The sequence below is a fragment of the Orcinus orca genome, chromosome 20 (assembly GCF_937001465.1).
Source record: "Orcinus orca chromosome 20, mOrcOrc1.1, whole genome shotgun sequence".
In the NCBI taxonomy this organism is placed as follows: domain Eukaryota; kingdom Metazoa; phylum Chordata; class Mammalia; order Artiodactyla; family Delphinidae; genus Orcinus; species Orcinus orca.
The window spans coordinates 49982964-50008339 of NC_064578.1; the positions used below are offsets into that span (position 1 = coordinate 49982964).

Sequence of the window (25376 nt, forward strand, 5' to 3'; positions counted from 1 at the left end):
CGGCAGCGGCAGCGGCAACTCGGCACTCCTTCGCGACGATTCGGCCGGGTGCCGCTGGCCGCGGTTGCCAGGGTGGGGGGTCGCTTTGCGGCATGGCGATGGCGGAGGGCGAGCGGACTGAGTGTGCTGAGCCCCCCCGGGACGAGCCCCCGGCTGATGGCGCTCTGAAGCGGGCAGAGGAGCTCAAGACGCAGGCCAACGACTACTTCAAAGGTACGCCCGCCCTGGAGGGAGCGAAGGAGGGTGGAGAGCGGCCCAGGTCAAGGGGTGCCGGGCCCGCGCGGAACCATGGCAACGAGGAGCGCCAGCCTGGGCGCGGGGCAGGCACTACCAAGTGACTGGGCGTGGGGAGGCCGAGGATGGCGCTACCAAGGGGCGACAGAGGGGCCTTCTGAGAGAAGGGGTGACACCTAGAAGTGGCGTACGGAGCGGGTGCTAAGTGGGGAGACTGAGGAAGGCGCTTCCAAGTATGAAACGGGAGGGGGACGGGAATGAGGGCACTACCAAATGTGAGACCCCAGAGGTGCCAGCTTATGGTGAGACCTGAAGAGGGCGCTACCAAGTAGTGACATGGGGCGGAGCAGTGATGGCGCTACCAAGTGGAGAGACATCAAGTGGGGGGGAGGGGGGAACTGTCCCAATAGAGCAGGAAACCATGGGAGTGGAGAATAGATCATTAGATGGGAGGGAAAGGAAGTAGGAGATTTGGGGTTACACCAGGAGAAAGGAGGTTCTGGGAGTAGAGGTGAGGCAATCCCAAGAATAGTATGACTTAGGATCTTGGGAAAGAAAGGTGTGGGGGCACCCATTCATTCATTCATTCATTACGTTTATTGAGCATCTGCTATGTGCTAAGGACCAAGCTCGACATTAGGGATGTAGCAGTAGATGAGACAGATGTAGCCCTACTCTTATATAGCTTGTAATTTAGCAGAAGACTCAGACATTGAGTAAACACACAGATAAATATTAAAATACTTAGAAGCTGTGATGAGTCCTTTGGAAAAACCCCAACATAGTGTGAAGTAGAGAATAAGGGTTAGAAGCTAGTACTTCAGAGAGGGCGGTCAAGGAAGATCGTACTGAGGAAAAGGCATTTAAGTTGAGAAAGAGAATTGGGAAGGAGTGTCCCAGGTGGGTGGAGCTGCCTGTGCAAAGGCCCTGAGGTCGGGAATGAAAAGAGACTGGCTGGCTTGGCTGGAGATTTAACGAGTTAGCAGGGAAACAGGTACAAGATAAGCTTAGGACAGGGGCCAGTTCATGTAGGGTGTCACAAGTCACTGCATAGACTAGTGTGGATCTGACTCTGCTATCCAAGAGGAGACATTGAGTAGGTAGACGGGCCAGTCTGGAAGTCTTTGGAGAGGGATTTGGGTATGATCAGCCTATGGGTGGACTGGAACACCCTGGGAATGGATGAGGTCACCTCAGAAGAGAAGGGGCCTAGTATGGAACCTCAAGGGATTCTAATGTTTAGGACAGAAGAGGCTGAGTAAGAGTGGTCAGTGAGGTGGAAGGAAAATCAGGAAAGTTGAGAGAAGAGAGTGCATCTAGAAGGAGGGGCTCTACCTGAGGTCGGATGCTGCCAAAGCGAGCACCGAGCATTGACCATTGGATTTGCCTCCATAACATGTTGGTGGTCGCCTTGACCAGAGCAATTTCTAGGGGATGATAGCGATGGTAGCCAGAGGGAAGGGCGCTGAAGAGTGAATGGGAAATGAGGAAGTGGAGACAGCAATTGTTGACAAGCGTTTTGAGAATTTTGGTTCTGAGGGGGAGTGGAGAAATGGGGGGAGGGTGCTTTTTTTTAAGAGTAGAAGAAACTAAGAGTATGGTCCTACAGAGAGAGAGTTGATCTTGCAGGAGAGAGAGGAGACCTACAGCAGCAGAGCCCTGGAGGAGGGGTGGGGCATGGGAGGAATCCAGAGCATTAGTGGAGAGCTGTCCTCTGGTGGGAGCACGAACAGATTTTAAGAGTGGGAAAGTCAGGTCAGGCCAGAGCAGCGAGAAGGAGGTGGGGCTGGTGAGAGGTGAGGCTGGAAGGTAGAGCCCTGGAGGCAGGTCAGGGACATGATCCCAAGGGTGGTAGGAAGCCAAGGAAGGTTTGAAGAGAGGAGCAACACTGTCTGATTAGCGCGTTTGCAGGCGATCCCCCAGCGGCCTTGTAGAGACTGGACCCAAGGGCAAGGCTGGAGACCAGGAAGGAGACTAGAATGGTGGACAGGTGAGTGGGGAGGGGGGTGGTGCCCGCTAGGCTGGAGAGACAGAAATCGACTCAAGAAATGTTTCAGAGGGAGAATGACAGCGGCCGCCTGGAGAGAGGGAGGAGGGAACCCCAGGCAGGAAGAGCTGGATGACAAAGGCCCTGAGGTGAGCCTGGCACCAAGGAAGTGAGTGGGGCTGGAGCGTAAGAGGCCAGAGGAGTTTATGGTGAGGCTGCAGGCAGGAGCCCGAGCTTTCCACTTGAGGACCCCGAGGAGCCGTGGATGGTTCTGAGTGGGGAAGGACTGGATTGGGTTTGTGCTTCAGGAAGGCCCCTCGGGAGCGGCAGGAGGGGGCGTACGCTGGGAGAGCTGGGAGGAGGCTGGGGCAGGAACCTGGGCAGGAGAGGGTGAAGGCCAGACCAGGGCAGAGAGGTGTTCTCGGGGTGGAAGTGAGAGAATAGATTTGAGGGATGTTCCGGAGGCTGACATGACAGAACAGGGTGACTGCCTGGCTTTGGGGCTGGAGGGATCAGGTGTCCAGGACAGGGTCCAGTCTCCAGCTGGGGGTGGTGTGGAAGGTGGGGCTGTTCCTGCAATGGGGCTCGAGAGGAGCAGCAAGTATGGGGGTGATGCTGTGGCGAGGGAAGAATTCTGGGAAACAGTAGGCCGTCGGGAAGGGCTCCTTGCCCTCCAGGACCTGGGATCTGAGCTCTTAGGAGGCCTGAGACTGGGCAGGTAGCCAGCGGTCCTGGCACTGAGCTGGAACGGAGGGGAATGCCCCTTCTGGTCCAGGTCCCTCGCTGTTTGGCAGGCAGCTGCAGGCGCAGAGCCCCAGTCTCCAGGGCTGGGGGAATAGCAATGAAAAGAATAATTACAGCTCGCCTGAATTGAGCCCCCGTGGTGGCCAGGTACACCACTTTGTTTAATCCTCCCCCAGGTACTAGGTAGGAGCGGGCCTGTTTGTTTATAGAGGAAGCTGAGGCTCTGAGAAGTGAAACCGCTTGCCCAAGGTCAGGGTGTGTGAGCAGCATAGCCCGGATATCCCCCTTCCTCACCACGTGCTTGGCACCCACGTTCAGAGTCCTTAGCCACAGCCTCACCTGGAGCCGTCCTGGCCCCAGTGGGAGAAGAGGGGCCCCAGGGGCTCAACATGGTGGGAGAAGAGGGGCCCCAGGGGCTCAACATGGTGGGAGAAGAGGGGCCCAGGGGCTCAACATGGTGGGAGAAGAGGGGCCCAGGGGCTCAACATGGTGGGAGAAGAGGGGCCCCAGGCCCCCCGCCCCCATCAGCATGGCTGGATCACTTCTGTGAACTCAGGCCCGTTCCAGAGGCCCTGGTGGGGCAGAGCCTGATCCCCAATGTCGTTCAGCTCTCTTCCTCTCTTTCTGGGCCTCATTGCCCCCCACCTCCTTCTGTAAAAAGAGAGGGGTTCTGTTTGACCCCCCAGGAGGCCTCTGAGTCTAAGAGTTTGTAGACAGGCTTAAGAGCTCAGGCTGCCTGGGTTCAAATCTTGTTTCTTCCTCTTGCCTGCTGTGTGGCCCCTGGGCAAACCTTAACTTCTCTGCGCCTCAGTCTCGTCCTCTAAAATGGGGCCTCTCTTGAGGATTACATGCGTTCATATTTGTCGAGCACACAGAGCAGGGCTGGGATCTGGTGCCACTGGGTGGCTGTGCGAAGCACAGGCCCCTCCTGTTTGCTCTAGTCTCTTCTTCCTTTCATTTGGTCATTTATTCACTTCTTTTACAAGTCTCTGCTGACCTCTTTCTCTGCTGTAGCCACATTTCAGCCAGGAGTTCCTTTCACCCTCACAACCAGCCCATGAGGCAGGGCCGATTGTGGTTCCCGCAGTTCAGATGAGCAAGCTGAGGCTGAGAGCGGGGAGGCTGTCTGCCCAAGGTCTCGTGGTCGGGATCCTCAGAGCCAGATGTCCGGCTCCGAGGCACCAGGCTCCCCACCGCATGCCGAACGGCCCGGCAAGAGCGCTGGCCAGTCTGCCTTTGGAGCCCAGCCGGGAGGCTGGAAGGAGCCCTCGAAGGTGTTGGTGTTCCAGGGAGGGTCAGTCAGACTTGGGCTGCCTGCTTCTGCCCTTGCGTGTTTCTGGGAAGTCCTGGGCTGCCCTCCAGCGCTCACCATCCTGGGGGACACACCCATCACCTAACGGTGCCTACCCAGAGGGGGCAGGGCTGGCATAGGGGAGCCCAGGGGCCGAGGCAGCCGGAGAGGTGCCTGATCCAGCCTGGGTGTCAAGGGAGGCTTCCCAAAGGAGGTGACACCCGAGCCATTTGAAAGATTGCCAGACGTCAGCCTGCAGGAGGAATCGCTGTTATATTGTTCCTGGCATCTCCCAGCACCTGGCTTCTTTCTCTAGTGTAGGTGTGTCCTGTCTTTCTCTTTCTTTCATTCCTTCCTGCCTTCATTCAGGAACCATTCATGAAGCCTGGAATCCTCTTCTTCCATTCTTTTCACCTGGCTCACTCTTTCTCCTCCTCCAGGTCTCAGTTCCAGCATCCCCTCTGGGTTGCCCCAGTTGTAAAACACTGTGGGTCATCACTGCCTGGGGGTGGATCTGTGTGTGCTGTGTCACTCCCACCCCGCAACTGGACTGTGAGCCCCAGGAGGGCAGGGCTGGGGGCTGCTGTGTCCTCAGACAGGGCAAGGGTTCAAAGAAGTAAGACAATCAGGGCCCCTGCCCTTTTGGGGCTTAGGTTCAAATTGGGATGATGGATTATAAGCAAACAAAGGAAAGCCATGGTTTATCAGATGGCTCTGGAGAAAAGAGTAGTAGAAGTTAGGGCAGGAATTTTCATTTTAGGCTCAGTGTCTGGAGGACTCTGAAACTTCAGACCAGAGAGGGCACATAAGTTGCCCAAGGACACACGGCTAGTAAGGAGTGGAGCCAGCAATTGGGCCCAGGCTACCTGCCCCTGTGTCTGTGCCTGTCTCTATGCCAGGCTCCCGCTGAGAGGCCACCTGGTACGGAGGATGAGAGTGGGAGCATTTGGGTTTTGGCCTGGCTCACAGTTCCTGCCTGCCACTTTGTGTGTTGGGGTTTCCCTCCCAGAGCCACGCCTGGAAAATGGGGCTAATGCAGCTGTCCTCGGGGTTGCCGTGAGGGTTCGGTGAGGCGACTCATGCACCAAGAGCCCCATGTGGCACCTGGCACGTCATGGCCTCCGCAGTTCGGGCACACCTCCTAGCTGCGGCCTCCTGCCTGTTGAGTGGCCATATGGGCAGGACCCAAGACAGCTCTGCAGATACAGACTGAGTGTTTGACCTTGAACAAGACCTCTGTGGCTTGCTGTAAAGTGAGCACCAGACGGTGCTTATGCCGTGGGGATGTGAGGATTCCACAGGCTGAGATGTAACGTGCAAGGCATGGCCGTAGCTCATTTCAAATAAAATTGACCTTTCCCCTTGGCCAGATGTCACATCCTGTCACTCCACACTTAGAACATTGATGTCCACACCCAGCTCTGGCTGTGGTCTTTGGGATCTGTCCTGCCAGCCTCCCTGCCCTCATATCCTGCCCTCCCCCAGCTCACTCCACCCCAGCCACACCACCCTCTTGCTGGTCCTGGAACATAATGCTCTCTCACCCCTTCCCCCGCCCCCCCAGGACCTTTGCACCTGCTGTTCCTTCTGTTGGGAATGCTCTTCCTCTGGTCTGGTTTGTCGCTTCCTTTGGGTCTCTGCTGAAGTGTCCCCTTCTTGAGACCTAAGTAGGTTCCTTTTCCTTCCCCACTTCCTATTCTCCTACTAGAACCCCTCTTTGGGCTTGTTTACTTGCTTGGGGGGCTGGACAACCAAGGGGCTCAGGGAAGACTCACACTTGCTGGTTCACAGCCCAGGTCTGGCACTCAGTAACATATCCTCTCCGGGCCATGGGGAACATTCAGTAAGACCCTCCTGAAGTCCTGGAAGAAGTATTGTCCACCTGGGGCCTTGCGGGGTGATGGTTGGGTGGATGGGTGTGTGGAAGTGATTTGGGGTCTTAGGGATTTGGGCCTGAGGAGACAAGGCCTGTGCTAGGGTGGGACAGGTCAGGACAGGGAAGGGGGGTGGGCTGAAGAGACGTTTCTGAGCTCAGCTGTGGCCCTCAGTTTCCCCATTTGTAAATTGGGGGACTGGGCGAGTACCCAGCCCAGGGCCTCTTCTGGCTGGGCGGTGGCAGCCTTGCCTCATGCTTCTCCTCCTCCATCTTCACAGCCAAGGACTACGAGAACGCGATCAAGTTCTACAGCCAGGCCATCGAGCTGAACCCCAGCCATGCCATCTACTATGGCAACCGCAGCCTGGCCTACCTGCGCACTGAGTGCTATGGCTACGCGCTGGCCGACGCCACGCGGGCCATCGAGATGGACAAGAAGTACATCAAGGGCTACTACCGCCGGGCCGCCAGCAACATGGCATTGGGCAAGTTCCGGGCCGCCCTGCGCGACTATGAGACGGTGAGCCAGGCCTCGGGCGGTGAGCCAGCTCCCAGCTTCTGAGCCGGGCGGGTGCTGAGGGCCGGGTGGGGGCAGGCTGGGGGAGGACGGCCTCTGTGTGTGCAGCTGGACTAGACGGGGAAGGTATGAGGGGGCCATCCACATGTTTACTTGCCGCTTGCTCATCCAACAGATGCCAGCCGGGCTCGTAGCCCAGCTCTGCCATCGTCGCCTGGTGACCTGGGACAAGTTACCTGGCCTCTCTGTGCCTCCTTTCCCACATCTGTGAAATGGGAGGACAGTAAGACCTACCTCTCAGGGTTGCCGTGAAGAATAAATGAGCCTCTGCTTTCCAAGTGTTTAGAACTGCCCCTAGCATGTAGTCAGTGTTCTGTAATAATTAACTATTATGATAATTGTTGCTGTTGTTGTTGGTGAACAAGAGGCACACGGCTCTTCTGGTGGAGCTTATAATTCGGAGGAGGGCAAAAAGCAAAGCCGTCGTTGTGGGGGCGCACAGAATCGCTGCGGGTGAGGATATGGGCCTGGGGGAAAATAGACGAGGGTGACGTGCAGTAGAGGGAGCAGACGGGGGCTGTGTTTTAACGAGGTGACAAGGGAGGGGACCTAGAGGATGGCAAGAATTCACCAGTTCACTTGCTCATCTGCCACCCCATCACTGTAACTGCTCTGATGATAACGACAGTGGTAAGGACTCCCAGAGCACACGCCTTCGGGCCAGGCATGTTCGATACCCTTCTCGTCAGCTGGCTGAGGGACTCATGAGGCAGCCCTGTGAGGTGGGAACTGTGATTACTCCCATCGTACAGATGGGGTGACTGAGGCCCAGAAGGCTCAAGTCCCCTGCCCACCAGCAGGCGCAGGCGAACGGCAGAGCTGGGATCTGAACGCAGGCAGCCCAGCCCTCCGGCCCGCTCTTTCCCCACTGGAGAGAGTCGCTCCTCGAGAGCAGGGGTTTTGTTTATTCTGGTCATTGGGACGGTGCTTGGCATCCAACAGGGGCTTAGTGTTCGTTGAATGAATGATCACTCTGCCCCCGTCCCCGCAACGCACCCGGCACTCCCTCCTTTCATTGCATTCGTCACGCACTCTGAGCAGCTTCTGTTGTGTCGGGAGAGGCGGCAGGGGAGGCTGAGAGCCACAGGCTGCAGTTGGAGGGAGCCAGGGTAGACGGTTGGGGCTGGCTGCTGGCCCGGAGAGGAGGGCGGCTGTCAGGCCAAGTGCAGGCTCCAGCCAGGCGCTGGGCCGGGGGCACCTGTGTCAGGGTCGGACAGAGGCCTGAAGGAAGAGATAATTCAGAGACTGAGGGGCGGAATGGAGGAGGGGGCTGGGGTGACCCCCCGGGAGGAGGACGGAGGAAGGAGCAGCAGAACAGAGCCCTTGCAAGCGTGGGCTCCCAGGCCGTTCCCCAGCCAAACCTCTCCCTTGTCCCTTGGCGTCCTCATTTGGAGAGTGGTGACAAGAGGAGTGGCCACCTCCTGGGCGGCTGTTGGGCTCTGGTGAAGTGGTGTGCATAAAGATCATAGGGCTGGAGGGCTCTGTAGTGAGTAACTCGGAAGACAGGTGGGGTTGGATGGGGACAGGGCTTTCCTGCAGGTCCCCAAATGGGGGGAGGGGCCTGGAGGAGATGGGAGGGGGCAGGAGATGAGAGGAACCCCAAGCACAGGTCTGCGGCACAGCTCTGGCCCAGACTGGGGCCTCGCCCCGCATATTCCATGAGGCTGAGAGGTCACTTGCAGCCGTCTTGTGGGCATACTGCCTCTGAGTTTTCTCCCGGGCCTTGCGGATGCCCTGGGGGCTGAGTCACGGCCCATTTCCCTGTGAGGGCTTTGCCAGCAGCCCTGGGGAGGTCCTGCACGAGCCTGAGATCCTTGCGCACCTGGGCCAGCCGCCCGCCTGCAGGCCGTCCTTTCTGACACGTTTCATCCGACTCTGGGCGCAGGGCAGAGGGCTGGGCCCTGGGGTGGCTCCCCATCCCGAGTCTCTGCCTCCAGGGCTACCTTGGGACGTGCTGGAGTTTCACGGAGGATGTGCCCAGGCCCCCTCTTAGGTCATGGCATCCTCGGAGGCGGAACCAAGATGTGACCGTGGGTAAACGAAGAGCCTGAGGCTGTGTCTCACAGCAGCCTGGGCCCTCGGGGGAAGGACCCTTCCTTTCTCAGCCTCAGTTTCCTCACCTGCATACTTACTGTGGGCCTAGCTCTGCTGTGAGCTCTTGACGTGCTTTTTACAAGAAGGAAAATGCGTTCAATCCGTTCTGCAAGAAGGAAAAAGAGGTCTAGAGAGAGGAAGTCCCTCCTCCAAGGTCACCCAGCAGCGAAGTGGCAGGGCTGAGATTTGAACCCATAGTCCATGCTTGTAATGGTTAGTGGGCCATGAAGTCAGTGTAACAGTTTGAGACCAGCACTTCTGTCTTCATCAAATAGAATAGAGAAGAAGACAGCAGTTCATTGTTTGGAGGAAATACGTATATATTTGTGAAAGAGTATTTTTCATTTATGTGAATAGGGATGCGTATTAGGTGTGATAAAATATATACTTCTTACTGTGAGTCATAGTCTCAAATTCTGAAGGTCACTCATGCAGGGGCTGGAGGCGCCGGCTCCGCGGTCAGGACGCCCGGCTATGAGCTGTGTATCTCTGAGAGCTTTGGACCTTCGGCCTCAGTGTCCTCATCTGTAAACGGAAGAGAACAGCAGAGCCTGCCTCAGTGGCCTTGCGAGGATTCGGCAAGAGTAGTACGTTCAGAGTAGGGCCTGCCCCTGCTCAGTACTGGGTGCGCTTTCTCCTGGGGGTGTCTGGGGAAGAGGCTGCGGCCCCCAGGAAGGGCCGTGTGCAGGCACAGGGCCTTGTTAGGGGGCGGGGACGTGGGGGCACCTCTCTTCTGCTCTCCCTCCAGGGCAGGAGCTGATCTCCCCTTTCCATGGGTCCATGTTGAATCCCCCCACCAATGCCCCTCATCTCCAAGCTCATCCTTTCCGGGGGACTCTGGCTCCAGGATTCCCCGCCCCCTTATTGGGTCCTCTTCTCAGAAGATTCCGCCTGTGTTCTTTCCCGTCTGTGGCTGGAACTCAGGTGGTGACTCACACGGGCCCGGGCCGGATCTGGGGGACTCCTTCAGCACTCCTCACCCTCTCCTGGGATTTTTGGGGTTTGGTTTGTAATATGGTTTGCATTTGGGTTTCTTCTTACAGCATAGCCCAGCACAGTCAGTTAGCAGTGCGTTTTGCCTCGCTAGCCTGTACGAACGCCCGTTCCCCTAAGGTGTGGACGTATGATAGTAACAGGAACGGTCACAGCTGACACCTGACACGGCGCTCTCAGGGGCCGGGTGCGCTGGTGACCTTCGTGCTGTGAAAACTCATGTGATCTTCATGACAACCCTACGCAGTGGGGACTCTTACTATCCCTGATTTACAGGTGAGAAGACCAAGGCCCAGAGAGTCGTCACTGCCCCAAGGTCCCGCAGCCAGGAAGGGACAGCCTGGTCCCAGACTTGGTGGCATAATCATCGCCCTTAGCTCGGGCAGCGTGCTCCGATGGTCTCACTCTGATTTATTATGGAAGGAGTGTTGGTGTGACCTCCTAGATGAATTCACTGGAGGGTCTCGACCCATGGGGTGAAAACCCTAGTGTCCTGCTTCCCACTGCCTCCCCCAGACCCCTGGCTTCCTTGGTTGCCCATGTGCCACTGGCAGGCGTGGCCTCTCTCTGGGCTGCATCCCATCACCTCTACATTGGAAATAGTCATAATGGCCCACAACCCATTGTCACGTGGGTCCCCTGAAGTGAGCTTTGGCTCCCAGACTGCAGTCCTCCTTCACCTCAGTTGTAAACCCGAGCCGTTGTGAAAAATAGTCTGGTAAGTTTGGGCAACTCGTTTGGTGGCAAAATCTGATCTGAACCGATAGGCCGTTGATGGTCTTGTTTGCCCCCATGTAGTGCGACTAGAAGTTTCACTGCAGAAACGGGAGTGTGTGTGGTTACCAGGTGCCACCCGGACTTGCTGGAGGTGTCCTGTAACATACAGCACGCGGGTGCACTGTGTCACCTTTCTAAAATCCGAAGAGTTCCCAATTCCCAAACACGCGCAGCCCCCGTGGCTTCACGTGGGGATCACAAGCCTGTGTTATCATTTCATTGATTCGAGTCGTTGTAGTTACTGCCTGTGAATACTCCCAGCTGAAAATACCACTTTTTAAAAGCAGCTTTTTATTTTGAGAACGTTGTAGCTTCACACGCAGCCGTAAGAGGTAATACAGAGATCCCACTCTCCCAGTTTTCCCCAGTGACGTATCTGGCATCACTATCAGAATCTGGATACTGACATGGATACAACCCAGATCCCACTTTTTTTTTTTTTTTTTTTTTTTGCGGTACGCGGGCCTCTCACTGTTGTGGCCTCTCCCGTTGCGGAGCATAGGCTCCAGACGCACAGGCTCAGCGGCCATGGCTTACGGGCCCAGCCACTCCACGGCATGTGGGATCTTCCCGGACCGGGGCACGGACTTGTGTCCCCTGCATCAGCAGGCGGACTCTCAACCACTGCGCCACCAGGGAAGCCCCCAGATCCCACTTTTTAAAGAAAAGTCCAGCATTCGCTTCTGACCCAACAGGCCTTGGGACCCACTAGGCCCCTCTAACCTGGAGCAAACGACCTTCCCGCTTCCAGGAGCGGGAGCCTGGCAGGGTCACTTCCCTTTCCCAGCCAGGCAGCCAGTTATAGTAGCAGTCGCAGCAGCCCCAGGCCCTGGCACAGGCGCTCGCTCGCTGCTGGGCCCTGTGATCGGCCTGATGTTAAATTCTCACAGCCACCCTCCACCTCTCCAGCCTCCCTCGCTTTCTAGAAGCTGAGGGAGGCTGGAGAGGTAGGGCTGCCTGCCCTGCAAGGCCTGGATGCAGACCCTGGAGGCCTGGCCCCAGAGCCTGCACTCATGACCACGACGGTGTCTCCCTGGAGGCCGCGCAGGGCACCGTGGGGACGGTGGCAGCGGTAGGGAGGGGAGCACATCCCAGCGTGCTGGGGGAGCAGGATCTCAAGCAGCGAGAGAGCTGAATCCTGGCTTCTCGGGTCAGTGACCTCACCTCTCTGGGCCTCAGTTTCCTAATCTGTCAAGTGGAGATGTGATAACATCACATAGAGCTGCTCTAGGATACAGTGAGCAAGGTAATTGCTCACATCAGCCGCGTGGTGAGCGTTCGAACACTTAGCTGTGTCCCAGTGCCGCTGCTGCTGTCGCTGCTCCCGCCCCTCTGTTCCCGGGGTCGTCGGCGTTTGCCTGCATCCCGCACCCCAGCCTCTGAGCTGTCTGCGAACAGGGTAGTGGCTCAGAGGGAATGCTTAGTGGGGCATCCATCCACTCCGGGCATTCGTTCACAGCTGGGACTCGGCCTCAGCCCTGCCCTCGTGGCCATGGCCGCCTTGCAGTGGGGAGGCAGACCCATCTCCAGCAGTGCTCCGGGCTGGGGCGGGCGGGGGGAGCCCAGGGCCTTGTGTGAGCCCAGAGGGGGTGCCTGACCCAGCCTGGGGGAGAGGGGAAAGGGGAGCTGAGACCTGGAGGAGGAGGAGGGGCTAGAAAGTCGCTGGAGGTAGAAATGAGGTGCTCTGGGCCAGGGGCAGCCTGTACGAGGCCTGGAGTTGAGAAGGAGCTGCTGCTTGGGGACTTGGGAGTTGGGTCTGGCTGGTAGTGCTGGGCAAACAGAGAACGTGGAGGGGTGGGCGGGCCTGTGGGCCAGGCCCAGTGGTGGTTGGGACTTCGTTCTGCGGTGTGGACTCGTAAGGTCTCCTTGGTGGGGAGGACTCCAGGGAAGGTCTGGTGCTGCCTTTCTCCCAAGCCTCGCACTGCACCCCTACCCTGGGTGGAGCTGCCTGGCAGGGTGCCCTAGCCTTAGCCTGCCCCGAACCAGCTTCCTGCCCCCGCTCCTGGCCTGCACACCCATTCTCAGGGGCGTGAGCCACACTGACCCTCAGGGGTTATTAGCAGATGCCTTTTCCCAGGCTTCTGACTCACTCTGCCAGGCTTTCCAACCGGGGGGCATCCCTGCCCTTGAGGGCCAGCCCTGGCACACCCCTTTCGGCCCCCCCGGCACAGGAGCTGTGGGAGTCCGCTCCTGGGGAGGCCAACAGGGTGCGCAGGTCAGGCAGGGTCCACTAATAGTTACAGGAACAGTTACAGATAACTAAACTGAGGCTCCGAGGGGTGAATTCACTTGCCCAGGGTCACCCAGCAAGTAAGTAGCAGAGCTGGGATCTGAATGCAGCCCTGCCTGCCTCTCAGCTTGGAGGATCAGAGCTTTTAGGAAGCGGGGTAGAAGGTAAGGAGAGCGGAGAGGACAGGCTCCTTCTCCTGAGAGCTAAGTGTGTCCCAAAGCCGTATGCCCGCCGCTTCCTCCATACGATCTCATTTAATGAATGCAGCCGCCCACGAGAGGGGGCATTGAAGAGCAGCCTACGCTAATGTGGACTTGACTCACGCCTGGCACCGCTGCACACACTTCACAAGTGTTCACTTGTTTAGTCCTCCCAGCCCCCAGGGTAGACACACTGTCACCTCTACCTTACACAGGAGGAAACTGAGGGAACTCACTTGTCCTGGGTCTCCCCAGAGCCCAAGGTTGAACAAGGGCCACGTCACCACGAGGTGCCCGCTGCTGCCCACAGAGCCCAGGCTGCATGCCAGGCCCTGTGTATCACCCCCAGCAGCCCTGGCAGGTGGAGCCTGTCATCTCCCCCATCTTGCAGATGAGAAAACTTAGGCTCAGCGAGTCCGGGTTATCCAGCAAGTCATTGCCTCTTCAGATGAGTCTGGGCTGTAAATTATGACTTTGGATCCGGCCCACCCTTTCCTGTCAATCCCACCCTCTTTGGTATTGACTGTAACGGTATCAGTAAAGTGCACCTCAGCCCGCTCTGATTCCAATGAGGAAGCTGTAGTGGGGCCAGTTTTATTCTGATGATGGTCAGAGCTAAGATTTATGAAGAGCATCTGCGTGGGTTGGCACGTTTACCCACCCGGCAGCCCTGTGTGGGCAGCTCTGTCAGGCCCAGTTTGGGGATGCAGAAGCTGAGGGCCAGAGGCGAAGCGAGCCCAGGCTTGCACCCCTAGTGCACCCGGCACGGGTGCTCTGCTCAGCAGTCGTGAAGCCCCGGGCCAGGCAGGCCGAGGGCAGCCGCGGCGTCCCTGTCTCCCTATGGCCCCGACCCCGGCCTGGGTGTTGATGCCTCTTTCCTTCCCTCCCCTCTCACCCACCCACGCACCCAGGTGGTGAAGGTGAAGCCCCACGACAAGGATGCCAAGATGAAATACCAGGAATGCAACAAGATCGTGAAGCAGAAGGCCTTCGAGCGGGCCATCGCAGGTGACGAGCACAAGCGCTCCGTCGTGGACTCACTCGACATCGAGAGCATGAGTGAGTCAGGCCTGGGTGCCCCGCTGTGCCCGGCCCAGAGCATTCCTCGTCTTTGCCTGAGCCCTCCATTCCCAGTGCATGCTGGGGCGCAGGGGGGATGGGGCTCAGTGGTGCCTCTGGTGCCCGTCCCCACACGCTGTCTGTTGCTCCTTCGCCTGCGCTTCTGGGGACTCCACAGTCCAGAGCTGGGTCTGGAGGTTCCGGATTCGGGCGAGCTTCCCTGCTGTACCACCCACCCTGCCCTCCACAGTTGCATTCACCCGTCACGGGCCTCCTGTGTCTGGTTTGTCCGTAGGTCCTCTGGGCGCTCAGCTGAGTCTGTCATTCATTCCACAGATGGTTATTGGGCACCTAATAGGTGCCACTGTTCTAGGCACTGGGGACACAGCTGAGAACAAAACAGCCCCTGCCCTCCTGGAGCTGGTGTCCTAGTGGGGAGAGAGGATTGACTAGTCAGTTAACAGTGTCAAGTGATATCAAGTCCAGTCGAGGAGAGGGCCTTTGAGCTGACCTGAACGGAAGGAGCGGGCCATGAGAGGACCTGGCCGGGGAGTGGCATCTTCTCTCACTCCATGCCCCTCTCAACCTGTGTGTCCAGCGCCGTCTGCCCCGTGCCTGGGAGCCAGGCCCCACTTCCCACCCTCACAGTGGCCATGGCCACTGACTCTCATCCCCCCATTCACACACCAGCCATCGAGGATGAGTACAGCGGACCCAAGCTTGAGGACGGCAAAGTGACAATCACTTTCATGAAAGAGCTCATGCAGTGGTACAAGGACCAGAAGAAACTGCACCGGAAATGCGCCTACCAGGTAACGCCCCTGTCGAGGGCTGAACGTGCCTGTGACCCCAGGATAGCATCACAGCCGGGCCTGAACCCCATCACAGGGCGCGAGAGGAGAAGGGTGGTACCGGCAGCGAACACTTGCTGAGCCCGTGGTGTGCCTGGCACCCTGCAAATGAATTCTTTATTTCTAGCATTTCCATTGGGTTATTTTTTTCAATAGCTTTCATCTCTCTGCCCCATATGTTCATGCATGTCATTTACCTTTTCTGCTAGATCCTTTAACACATTTTTTTCATAGTTATTTTAAAGTCTCTGTCTGGATGTTCCACCATCTCTGGGTCTGCTTCCGTTGTGTGCTCTCTGCGTCTTATAATTTTTTATTGTATGCCAGACATCTTGTGTAAAAGAGTAGTAGCGACTGAGACAAAACTTTCCTTCAGGAAACGGCAGGACCTGATTCTGTCGGGCTGCTATTGTGAGGGTCTGTGTCCATCTCATTTGCAGTTCAGGGGCAGGTCTTATTGGACTTAGTTCACCGCCGGTTTCAGGTGTCTTCAGAGTGGAATCAGGACTCTCCCGTCAGCAGGGCTTGGGATCTTAGCCCTGGCAAAATCCCAGGGATGTCTTTATGCTGTGAAGTCTCCAGCTTTTGGAACTGGAGGAAAGCGCTCTGATTTTCAGCCCCGCTGCCAAGATGGGGTGGCTGGGGAGTTCTCTGCCTTCCAGTCTCACCCCCACTTTTGTGCCTCAGATGGCCTCTCTCCACCACGCCGCCTTGCGCCTCGCCTTCTGGGTGGCTGTGGGAGAGAATCCGAGGGCGAGGGTGGAGGCCTGCGGCGGGGCCCCTCAGGGCTCTGTAATGCCAGCCCACGCAGGCACGAGGGTTCTGCTGGCTTCCCCTCAGCCTTGAAGGGTCTTGCCCTCCTGGCGCGCTGCCAAGAGGGATGCAGTCATGGTCCCTTTCTCCCAGGGAAGGGTTTCTCACCGTTACTGCCTGCAGTTTGATTAATTTAGGTTTCTTTGTGTCCTTGCTCTCAGCTGTTTCAGGGGGTTTTTTGTTTGTTCCTCTGTTTTTGTTTTTTTTTTGGCTTGTTCTCGTCATTAGGGCAAGAATGACAGTCTTGCACAAACTCTTTACATTCTGACCTGAAGTGGACATCTCCTACTTTTTTTTTTTTTTTCCAGGCCCTGCTGTGCAGCTTGTGGGATTCATAACTTGTGGGATTCTTAATTCCCCGACCAGGGATTGAACCCAGGCCCTGGCAGTGAAAGTGCCAAGTCCTAACCACTGGACCACCAAGGAATTCCCTCCTCTTCTCTTTAACACTCTGTTTTCTCAGCTTTGTATTTAGAAAATTGTCAAGCCTACAGAAGAGTCAAAAGAACAGTGTGGTTAACATCATACCCCTTTCACACCTAGGTTCACCGTTAACGTTTTGACACATTCACACTTCATCTTTCTATGTATATGGGTGTGTATATACACATACACTTTCTTCTTTTTCCTGGACCATTTGAGAATAAGTTGCATCATAATCTGTATCCCCTAAAAACAGGACATTCTCCTACGTGACTATGATTTAGTCATCCCACCTTAGTAATTTAGTACCAATACAATAATACTGACTAATGCAAACAGTCCACAGCCTGTCCATAAGATTTGCAAACACTGTCAGGTGTACATGACATTGTCAAGGTCATCTTCAATCTGAAAGAACTAATACTCTGTGTTTCTAGACAAATATTTTAATTTTCCCCAGTTTTTCCCCCCAGACATTCTTTTTAGCTGTTTTTTTAAAAAAAAAAAAAAAAAAAAAAATCCAAAATCCGGGGAATTCCCTGGCAGTCCAGTGGTTAGGACTCTGTGCTTTCACTGCCGAGGACCTGTGTTCAATCCCTGGTTGGGGAGCTAAGAATCCCACAAGCTGTGTGGTGTGGCCAAAAATAATAATAATAAAATATAAAATAAAATCCAGAATCCACTGAAGGATCAGTTACTGCATATGACCTGCCTTTTTAACCTTTTTTTCATCTAGAGCAGTCTCAAGCCTTTGTGGGAGATTTTCGTGACATTGACATTTAGACGTTTCCAAGCCAGTTGTTTTATAAAATGTTCCACATCTGGCTTCATCCTGTGTGTTTCTTCATGATGCTGATTGTTTTTGTTTTTTTTTTTTAACATCTTTATTGGAGTGTCATTGCTTTACAATGGTGTGTTAGTTTCTGCTTTATAACAAAGTGAATCAGCTATACATATACATATATCCCCATATCTCCTCCCTCTTGCGTCTCCCTCCCACCCTCCCTATCCCACCCCTCTAAGGTGGTCACAAAGCACGTAGCTGATCTCCCTGTGCTATGCGGCTGCTTCCCACTAGCTATCTATTTTACATTTGGTAGTGTATATATGTCCATGCCACTCTCTCGCTTCGTCCCAGCTTACCCTTCCCCCTCTCCGTGTCCTCAGGTCCCTTCTCTATGTCTGCATCTTTATTCCTGTCCTGCCCCTAGGTTCTTCAGAACCAATTTTTTTTTTTTAGATTCCATATATATGTGTTAGCATACGGTATTTATTTTTCTCTTTCTGACTGACTTCACTCTGTATGACAGTCTCTAGGTCCATCCATGCTGATTGTTTTAAGAGAAACCAAGAATCTAGGTTTTCCCATGAAATAATCCTGATGTTTAAATACCGCATGGGACACTCGGGTCACAGCTTGGGGGCCGCCTCTGTTCCCGGCCAGCACCTGCGCAGCCAGGCCTCCCCTGCCCCTTCCTCTCCTCTCCCCTCCCTGCCTCTCCCTCACCCTCAGCCCAGCAGCGTCTCCTGGCCAGTACAGTTTCTCTGGGGCTGGGGTGGGCGGCAGGCCCTCCAGCTGGCCCCACTCACAGCCTGCCCTGCCTTCCAGATTCTGGTACAGGTCAAAGAGGTCCTCTCCAAGCTGAGCACACTCGTGGAGACCACGCTCAAAGAGGTGCGCGCTGGGGGCAGTGTGCGGGCAGGCGGGCCGGGGCGGGTGGCTCCCTGGCTGGGGAGGGGCCACGGAGCTCAGAAACTCACAGACCCACCGGGCTTGGTCTGCCTTCTCTCTCCCTGACGTCTGCCCTCCTCACCCACCCTGTCTCTCTCCTCCTGGCTGTCTCTCTCCTCCCCTCTTCATTTCTGTGCCTTACGCCTGTGTGTTCTGCACGGTTCTTCTCGGTCTGCTGTGACCTCTCCCCCCTCCCCTCGCTCCTCCCCCCTCCCCACATCTCTCTCTGGGCCCCTCCCTCTCCGGTGGCCTCTTTTCTTCCAGACAGAGAAGATTACAGTGTGCGGGGACACCCACGGCCAGTTCTATGACCTCCTCAACATATTTGAGCTCAACGGTTTACCCTCGGACACCAACCCCTACGTATCCTTCCTCGGAAGGGCAGGCCCCTCCCCTGCCCCGCCTCCCGGGTATGGGGTGCAGGAGGGAGAGGACCCCCTGCCTGGGAAACAGGCGTGAGCCTGAGGAGGGAGAGGCCTGAGTGCTTGCTCTGGCACTGAGCGGGGGCGGAGCGGCTGGCGGCCTTGCGCTCCGGGCTCTGGGGCCAGACCGGTCAGGGCCAGTCCCCGCCTGCTGTGTGACCTGGGCAGGTGGCCAGTGTGTCCGAGCCCCAGCTTCTCCCCCGGCGTGAAAGAGGCCTGGATGTGTGTGTTACAAGAGCATATACGTGGGGCGCCTGGCCCAGCCCACACCTGGCTTCCCTCTTGGTTGTGCCGTTTTCCAGCTATGGCTGTGGCAGGTCACTTCACCTCGCAGTTCCTCGGGTTCCTCGTTTGTAAAATGGGGAGAAGAGATAGTGGTAAAGTGGGCTTCCCTCATCGGGCTACTGAGAGGAATAGTGTGTTAACACCTGTGACGTGCTCAGTGGCCCACGGTCCATGCTGAATAAGTATTTGCTCGTGTTATAACTGCCTGATGAATGGCCACTGGGTGGGGCTACCAGGCCTGTGCAGTGTCGGCTGGGAGGGCCTGTGTCCCATTTGCCCTATGGCTTTGGGCCTATACTGGGGGGAGAGCTGAAGCCGGCTGACCACCTGGGGTCTCCCCCCTGCCATCAGTTTCCCTGAGGAGCAGACGAGGTTGGAGATCTTAGTACCATCCCGAGGCTCGGAGAGGCCAAGCTGCTGGGCCAGACCTATGCAGTGAGGAGAGACGAAAGCCCAGATGCCCCAAGCCCTGCTGGCGTTCTCGACCCCAGGGCAGTGCCGACAGGAGCCGGGGTGGAGGGGCTGAGGAGGGAGCAGTCCCCCCCACCCTTGTTTTCCTTAGCAGAGCAGATATTTAATGGCGACTTCGTGGACCGCGGCTCCTTCTCCGTAGAAGTGATCCTCACCCTTTTCGGCTTTAAGCTCCTGTACCCTGATCACTTTCACCTACTTCGAGGTGAGCTGGAAGGCAGCAGGGTCTGGGGTCAGTGTGGGGACCTGGGCAGAGCCCTCGCTTTTTCCTCTGTGAGCCTCCTGCTGCTTATCTAAGAAGTGGGGATACCGGTTGCAGGTGTGTTTGTTTTGTGTCTTCACTGAGATCATGCACGGGCCTGCCCTGTAAGGTTGGGCAGGTTGTGCACTGTGCAGTGGCATCACGTTAATGGAGCTCTGTGGGCCCTGGTGAGGACTTGGTCATGGGAGGGCTCTGAGCAGAGGAGGGTCAGGGGCTCTCTCTGGTGTTGAGAGGATCCCTTGGGCCTCCGTGTGGGGAACAAACCAAGGGCTGAGAGTGGGAGCAGGGAGACTGGTGGCGGCTGGACCCGGGTGGGAACAGTGGTTGGATTGGGGCGCACTTTTCAAAGTAGAACCCAGAGTGTTTGCCAGTGGGCTGGATGAGGGTGTGAGAGAAAGAAGGGGTCAAAGGGGGTACTCCAAGGTTTTGACTGGAGCATCTGGAGGGCTGTGGCTGCCACTGACAGATGCGGGGACAGGAAGAGCAGGATGTAGGCTGGAAGATGGGGAGCTTGGCTCTGGATGTGGCTGTGAGACTGAGAGATGTCTGGGGGCACCCGGGGGCTGTAAAGTGTGGGTTCCTCAGCGTACATGTGGTATTGGGCAGGATGAGCTCACCAGGGAGTGAGGGCCGCCGGCGGAGGACCTGCCCGCTGAGAGGTGGGGCGGTGAGCGGAAGGTGCAGCCAGGAGAGGGGGAGAACCAGGAGGAAGTGAGGGCAGCGGGCTGGGTTGGGGGCTCCTGGGGGCACGAGTGCTGACAGCGGGCAGGTTCACAGCCAGGTTCAGGGGGTTCTTGCAGCAGGACCTGGCATGTGGCAGATGCTCGATGAGCGCCTGCTGCAGCCGTGGGGGCCTGGCAGCTTCCTTGTCTCCCCCAAGCCCCGGGAGGGAGGAATGAGATTGCGGGTGGGAAGATAAAAGCACGGCGTGGGGCTGGCCCACAGCAGGCATTCTGCAGGGGGCCTCTTCTTTGTCAATACCTCCCCCTCCTTGGTACTTCCTGCCCAAAACGTACGGCAAGTCCTTCAAGAAGGAGCCCAAGGCTCACAGGGGCAAGGGACAGGCCTCTGGTCACTTGGGATCGGGGCCAGGGCTGAACCCAGGCCTCACCCACTCCGTGATGATCAGTGCAGGCCTGGGCCTTGTGGCCATGTGCCTTCTCAGCCCGTTTGCCCCTCTAGAAAGGGGCCGGGTTTCTGGGAGGGACCAGTGAGCTGCTGTGTGGATGCCATTGGCTTGGGGCCACCAGGCTGTCCTCAGCCTTGGCCGGGGTCTGAACCAGAGGGCACCCAGCGGTGCTGAGGTTTCTCTTTGTCCTGCTGTCGGCCAGGCAACCATGAGACGGACAACATGAACCAGATCTACGGCTTTGAGGGTGAGGTGAAGGCCAAGTACACAGCCCAGATGTACGAGCTCTTCAGCGAGGTGTTCGAGTGGCTCCCGCTGGCCCAGTGTATCAATGGCAAAGTGCTGGTGAGGCAGGCCCGCCCCCGCCGCCGCTATGAGGTGCAGCGAGTCAGAGGGTTGAGGTGTGGCTGGCCCCTGCCCTCACACTGCTGTTCGCACCTGAACCCCAGATCATGCACGGGGGCTTGTTCAGTGAAGACGGCGTCACCCTGGACGACATCAGGAAGATCGAGCGGAGTCGGCAGCCCCCAGATTCAGGTGACTGGGGAAGGCTGGGGACAGCCCCTCCCTCCTGGGGCTCGGGGGCTCCAGCCCTGCCCCGATGGGCTTTGCGCCCTCGGCAAGAGACAGCAAGGCTGAGCCTCAGTTTCCTGACCTGTAACTTGGGTCAGTGCACCTCCCTCGTGAGGCAGTGCTGGCCGGGGAGCATGAGTGTCCGCAGCACACGGCGGTCATTTATTTATTTATTTGTGAGTTCACCTGCTGCCCCTGGAGTGATGTGATGGGGACAGACAGCAGAGTGTTAGCCACACACAGCTGTGGGGAGAGGGTGTGTGTGGAGTGGTGAGGTAGCGGGCCGTGGGAGGGCCTCCTGGGGACACCACGCGAACACCGACAGGGCAGGAGGAGGAGGTGCCTTCTCGCAGGAGTGTGGCCGGGCAAGCGCGGGGCGCGGAGGGGCTGGTGAGGCCAGACCCTGTCCGGCCTCACAGGTCCGGGTGAAGAGCTTGGTCTTTGTTCCTAGGGCAGTGGGAGCCACAGAGGCTTGAGCAACAGAGGGACCTGGTCAGAACTGCAGTGTTAAAAGCTCCCTCCAGGGACTTCCCTGGCCTCAGGGCGGTCCAGTGGTTGGGACTCCGCGCTCCACTGTAGGGGGCTCGGGTTGCATCCCTGGTGGGGGAACTATGATCCTGCATGCTGCGTGGTGCGGCTAAAAAAAAACAACAACAAAGAAACGCTCCCTCCAGCTTTGGGGCCCTAATGGATTGAATGGGGTCTGGTCCCGGGGGAAGGTCAGCGGGGAGGCGAGCAGCGGCTCAGAGTCCTGTCTCACGTGCCCCACGCCTGCCCCGCGGCGGACGGCCCCTCCCCTGCCCTCCGTCAGGCCCCGACGCTCCCCTCTGCTCCCTTCCAGGTCCCATGTGCGACCTGCTCTGGTCGGACCCTCAGCCGCAGGTCAGTCTGCCCGGGGCCGTGGCCAGCAGGTGCGGGCTGTGGGCAGAGCGGGCGGGTTGGAGCAGCAGGCACCCTGAGCTCCCTGTCTCCCCAGAACGGGCGCTCGGTCAGCAAGCGGGGTGTGAGTTGCCAGTTCGGGCCCGACGTCACCAAGGCCTTCCTGGAGGAGAACAACCTGGACTACATCATCCGTAGCCATGAGGTCAAGGCCGAGGGCTATGAGGTGGCGCACGGCGGGCGCTGCGTCACCGTCTTCTCTGCCCCCAACTACTGGTACGTCCCCACCTGCCCCACCCATCTGGTGGTTTTCTTTTTTTAACTTTTTGTGATAGAAAATTCCAAGGATACATAAGAGTAGATAAAATAGTATGATGAACGCCCACGTACCTGTCACCCAGGTTCAACAGTTACCAGCTCTCACCACCCCTACCGTGGGCTATTGTAAAGCAAACCCCAGGCATTCTCGCTTCTACCCGTTGTTGCCCTAGTATATTTCTGAAAGAAGGAAGTCTTCTTTTCTGTGTGTAATTGTGATACCACTGTCACACCTTCTAAAGAGGTCACCTGAACCCAGCCAGAGTTCCATTTCCCCACGTCTCTCATCAACGTCTCATTTTAGTCGATTTCTTCCAAGCAGGACCCAAACAAGGGCCACGTTTTCAGTCTCCTGATCTTCGAGTTGCCTGTTCTTCTTGCCCTCCCCCTTGCTGGTTTTTGGTTGAAGAAACCAGAGTCTCTTGTGCTCTGGCCGTTCCATCCCCGGGTGGCCGGACACCACGTTCCTCTGTCCCCTGTGTTTCCTGTTGACTAGAGCCGGGGCATGGTCAGCCTGGAGACCAGGTTTTGGCAAGAGTCCTGCCTCTGTGGGGCTGCCCGTGCCCTCTGCCCATCCTGTCAGGAAGGCCCTCTGCCGGCCCTGCTCCCTGGGCCCTCTCCTCCCCGCCCCCGGCTCCCACGTGGCCCTCTCTCCCCCTCATCCCCACGCCTCCTGCCTCGGCCCCCTGGGCCCCTCTTCACCTGGATTCCTCTCTCTTGCCTGGTGAGCCTCTGTCCGTCTGTGTCCTTGACTCTGTCCAGGGGTCTTCTCCCTCCCTCTCCCTGCCCCGCCTCCTCCTTGATGCCCCAGGCCCACCCAGCCTCTGATGGACCACACCGGCCCTTCTGCCCTTGTCCCCGCAGCGACCAGATGGGGAACAAAGCTGCCTACATCCACCTCCGGGGCTCTGACCTGCGGCCCCAGTTCCACCAGTTCACAGCAGTGGTGAGTCACCCCCTTGGGTCCCCTGCTCTCCCTGGCCTGGGCCCCGGGGGGAAGAGGCTCTTACGAGTGCATAACGGCTCTCAGGGGTAGGGCTGGTTTCTGCATCTGGTGCTCAGAAGACCCTCCTCCACGCGCCGGCCCATTTCTGTCTGTGTCTAACCTGTGTGCCTCTGGTTTCTCAGCCTCATCCCGACGTCAAGCCCATGGCCTATGCCAGCACGCTGCTGCAGTTAGGGATGATGTGAGGCCCACGTGGCAGGGGCCCTGCTCCCCATCCGACCCCAGGCCCGGCCCAGGGCAACGTTGGAACCCCCTTTTACTTTGTAAAGTTTGTATTTATTCCCCTTTAGGTTTGCAGAGGGGGTGGGGGGCTGGCCAGATGGTCTGCTCCCTGGACAAAGAAGAAGGAGGTGGAGAGGCGGAGGGTGGGGCACCGAGCCGGCATTCTGGAGGGAGGCCAGCACTGCTGGGGGGGGGCGGGGCCCAGAGGCTTCCCCGCCCCCTTGCTTGCGTGGCCCCTCCCCTGCTAAAGCAATAGGTCCCTGCCATGGGAAGACCCCTGGAAGGAGGGTCATCAGGGAGGCCTCACCTGCACCTCACCCGCTCCTGGCAGCCCCAGGGCGGGGCTAGGCTGGGGCTCACCCCCTTCCCGGCTCTTTTATGTCTGTAATTAATTATGTTAAAATAAAGTCATTATTGTAAGTCAGCTTGTCTCCGATGGTGGAGCCTCGGGAGCTGCTGGGATGGGGGTGACCGCTTCATAAAGTCCTGTCCCCTCATCTCTCATCTCCCTGGGGCACCCTGGAGCTGGACAGGCCGGTCTTGGGGCCAGCCAGCCAAGCAGCCCCTTTGCCCATCATAGTGGGCTCCTGAGGGAGAGTTCTGCTGCCTGGGACAGAGAACCCCCATCAGCGGCTCACGTGCAGGTGGGGAGACCAGGGCAGAGCAGAAGCTCCTCCTTCCCTCTGCCGATCCCCGTCAGCAAGTGTTCACTGAGGCTGCTCACAGCCCAGCGGGGCAGAGCCCTCTTGGGCAAGCCAGCCTCGGTCCTTACATCACACAACGAAGCAGACGTCTCCACCCGCCATGGAAGACTGGAGGTATTTTCTACCACTTCCCCTTTTATTCTCCATCAGAGGTTACCATTGAACCCCATTCAGGCTGCTCTCCCGGGCTTGGGCCACTGGAGAGATGTCTGTTTTTAAGTCTGAGCTCTTTTGGATCCACCTTTTCCAGATGACAGCAGATGGAGGGGTGGAGTCCGGGTGAGTACCTTGACCCCTCAGGTGCCCCCCGCCCCGGCCCGGGGGACAGAAATGAGGTGATCTCAGTCCTAATTCTGTTTCGGCATTCAGAGAGGTCCTGCGGGTAGGTCCTCTTCTCCACGGCAAGTCAGTGTTGCAGTGGATGTGAATGAACCACCTTCCAGGGGGTATGCACTGGGCTGTCCTGAGGAAAATAGGCACGAGTCCCAATGTGCCAGTTGCATTTACTTCCCATGGGGAACAAGTGTTCTGAGGAGCCCTTCAGACCTCCAGGGGGAATTCCAGCGGGCGAGGCACCCGGCATCCGGGTGTTGTGATTACTCCTGCTGGTAACCCAGGAGTTCAGGAGTCCCCAGGCCCACCCTCATGTTCAGTCATTTGCTAGAAGAACTCACAGAACCCAGAAAAGCTGTTATACGCACGGTTAGTTTGTCACAGCAAGGAAAAAAAAATCAGCAAAGAGAAGAGGCACACAGGGCGGAGCCCAGGAGAGATCAGCCACGGGTTTCCGGTTGTCTCTGCCAGTGAAGTCACACGGATAGCGCTGCTTTCTCCCAGCAGCCATGTGACAGCACGCACAGGGAAGGTCACCTGGGCCTTGGTTTTCAGGGTCTGTACTGGGCTTGGTCACGTTGGCCACCCATCCCACATGGCGGACCTTAGTCTCCAGAGAGACTAGCCGATGCCGTGTGGCCCAGGGTCCCCAGCATAAATCTCGGGTATAGGCCACCTGGATAAAAAAAGACCCTTATCTGGGAGGATGTTCCCAGGGCTTAGAGCCCCGCCTTGGCCAGACCTTTCTTTGGGCGAGGTGAATCCTTTACTGCATAGCAAACCCTAAAACTCACTTTAAACACACACACACACCCCTCCCCCCACCCCCGTCTTTTCTGTTTCATGGGTTGACAGGGCGGCCGTGCAGTTCTCACTTGAAGTCTCAGGCAT

General features: G+C 57.4%; 1 protein-coding gene across 1 annotated transcript; it reads left to right on the plus strand.

Moving 5' to 3' along the window:
- On the plus strand, positions 1–23872 carry PPP5C (protein phosphatase 5 catalytic subunit). Its single transcript, XM_004271140.4, has 13 exons — positions 1–213; positions 6411–6652; positions 13915–14062; positions 14753–14874; positions 17759–17824; positions 18146–18244; positions 19159–19264; positions 20653–20795; positions 20900–20987; positions 21865–21905; positions 22000–22178; positions 23085–23166; positions 23349–23872. The coding sequence occupies exons 1-13, from the start codon at positions 93–95 to the stop codon at positions 23409–23411; spliced, it is 1500 nt and encodes a 499-aa protein (XP_004271188.2). The 5' UTR covers positions 1–92; the 3' UTR covers positions 23412–23872.
- Positions 23873–25376: the final 1504 nt, after the last annotated feature.

Bases quoted from the DNA above. Each gene is read 5' to 3' on its own strand.
- PPP5C (XM_004271140.4), top strand. From the start codon at position 93: ATGGCGATGGCGGAGGGCGAGCGGACTGAGTGTGCTGAGCCCCCCCGG. The intron at 214-6,410 runs GTACGCCCGCCC...CCATCTTCACAG, and splicing joins GGCCAACGACTACTTCAAAG to CCAAGGACTACGAGAACGCG. The intron at 14,875-17,758 runs GTAACGCCCCTG...CCTGCCTTCCAG, and splicing joins ACCGGAAATGCGCCTACCAG to ATTCTGGTACAGGTCAAAGA.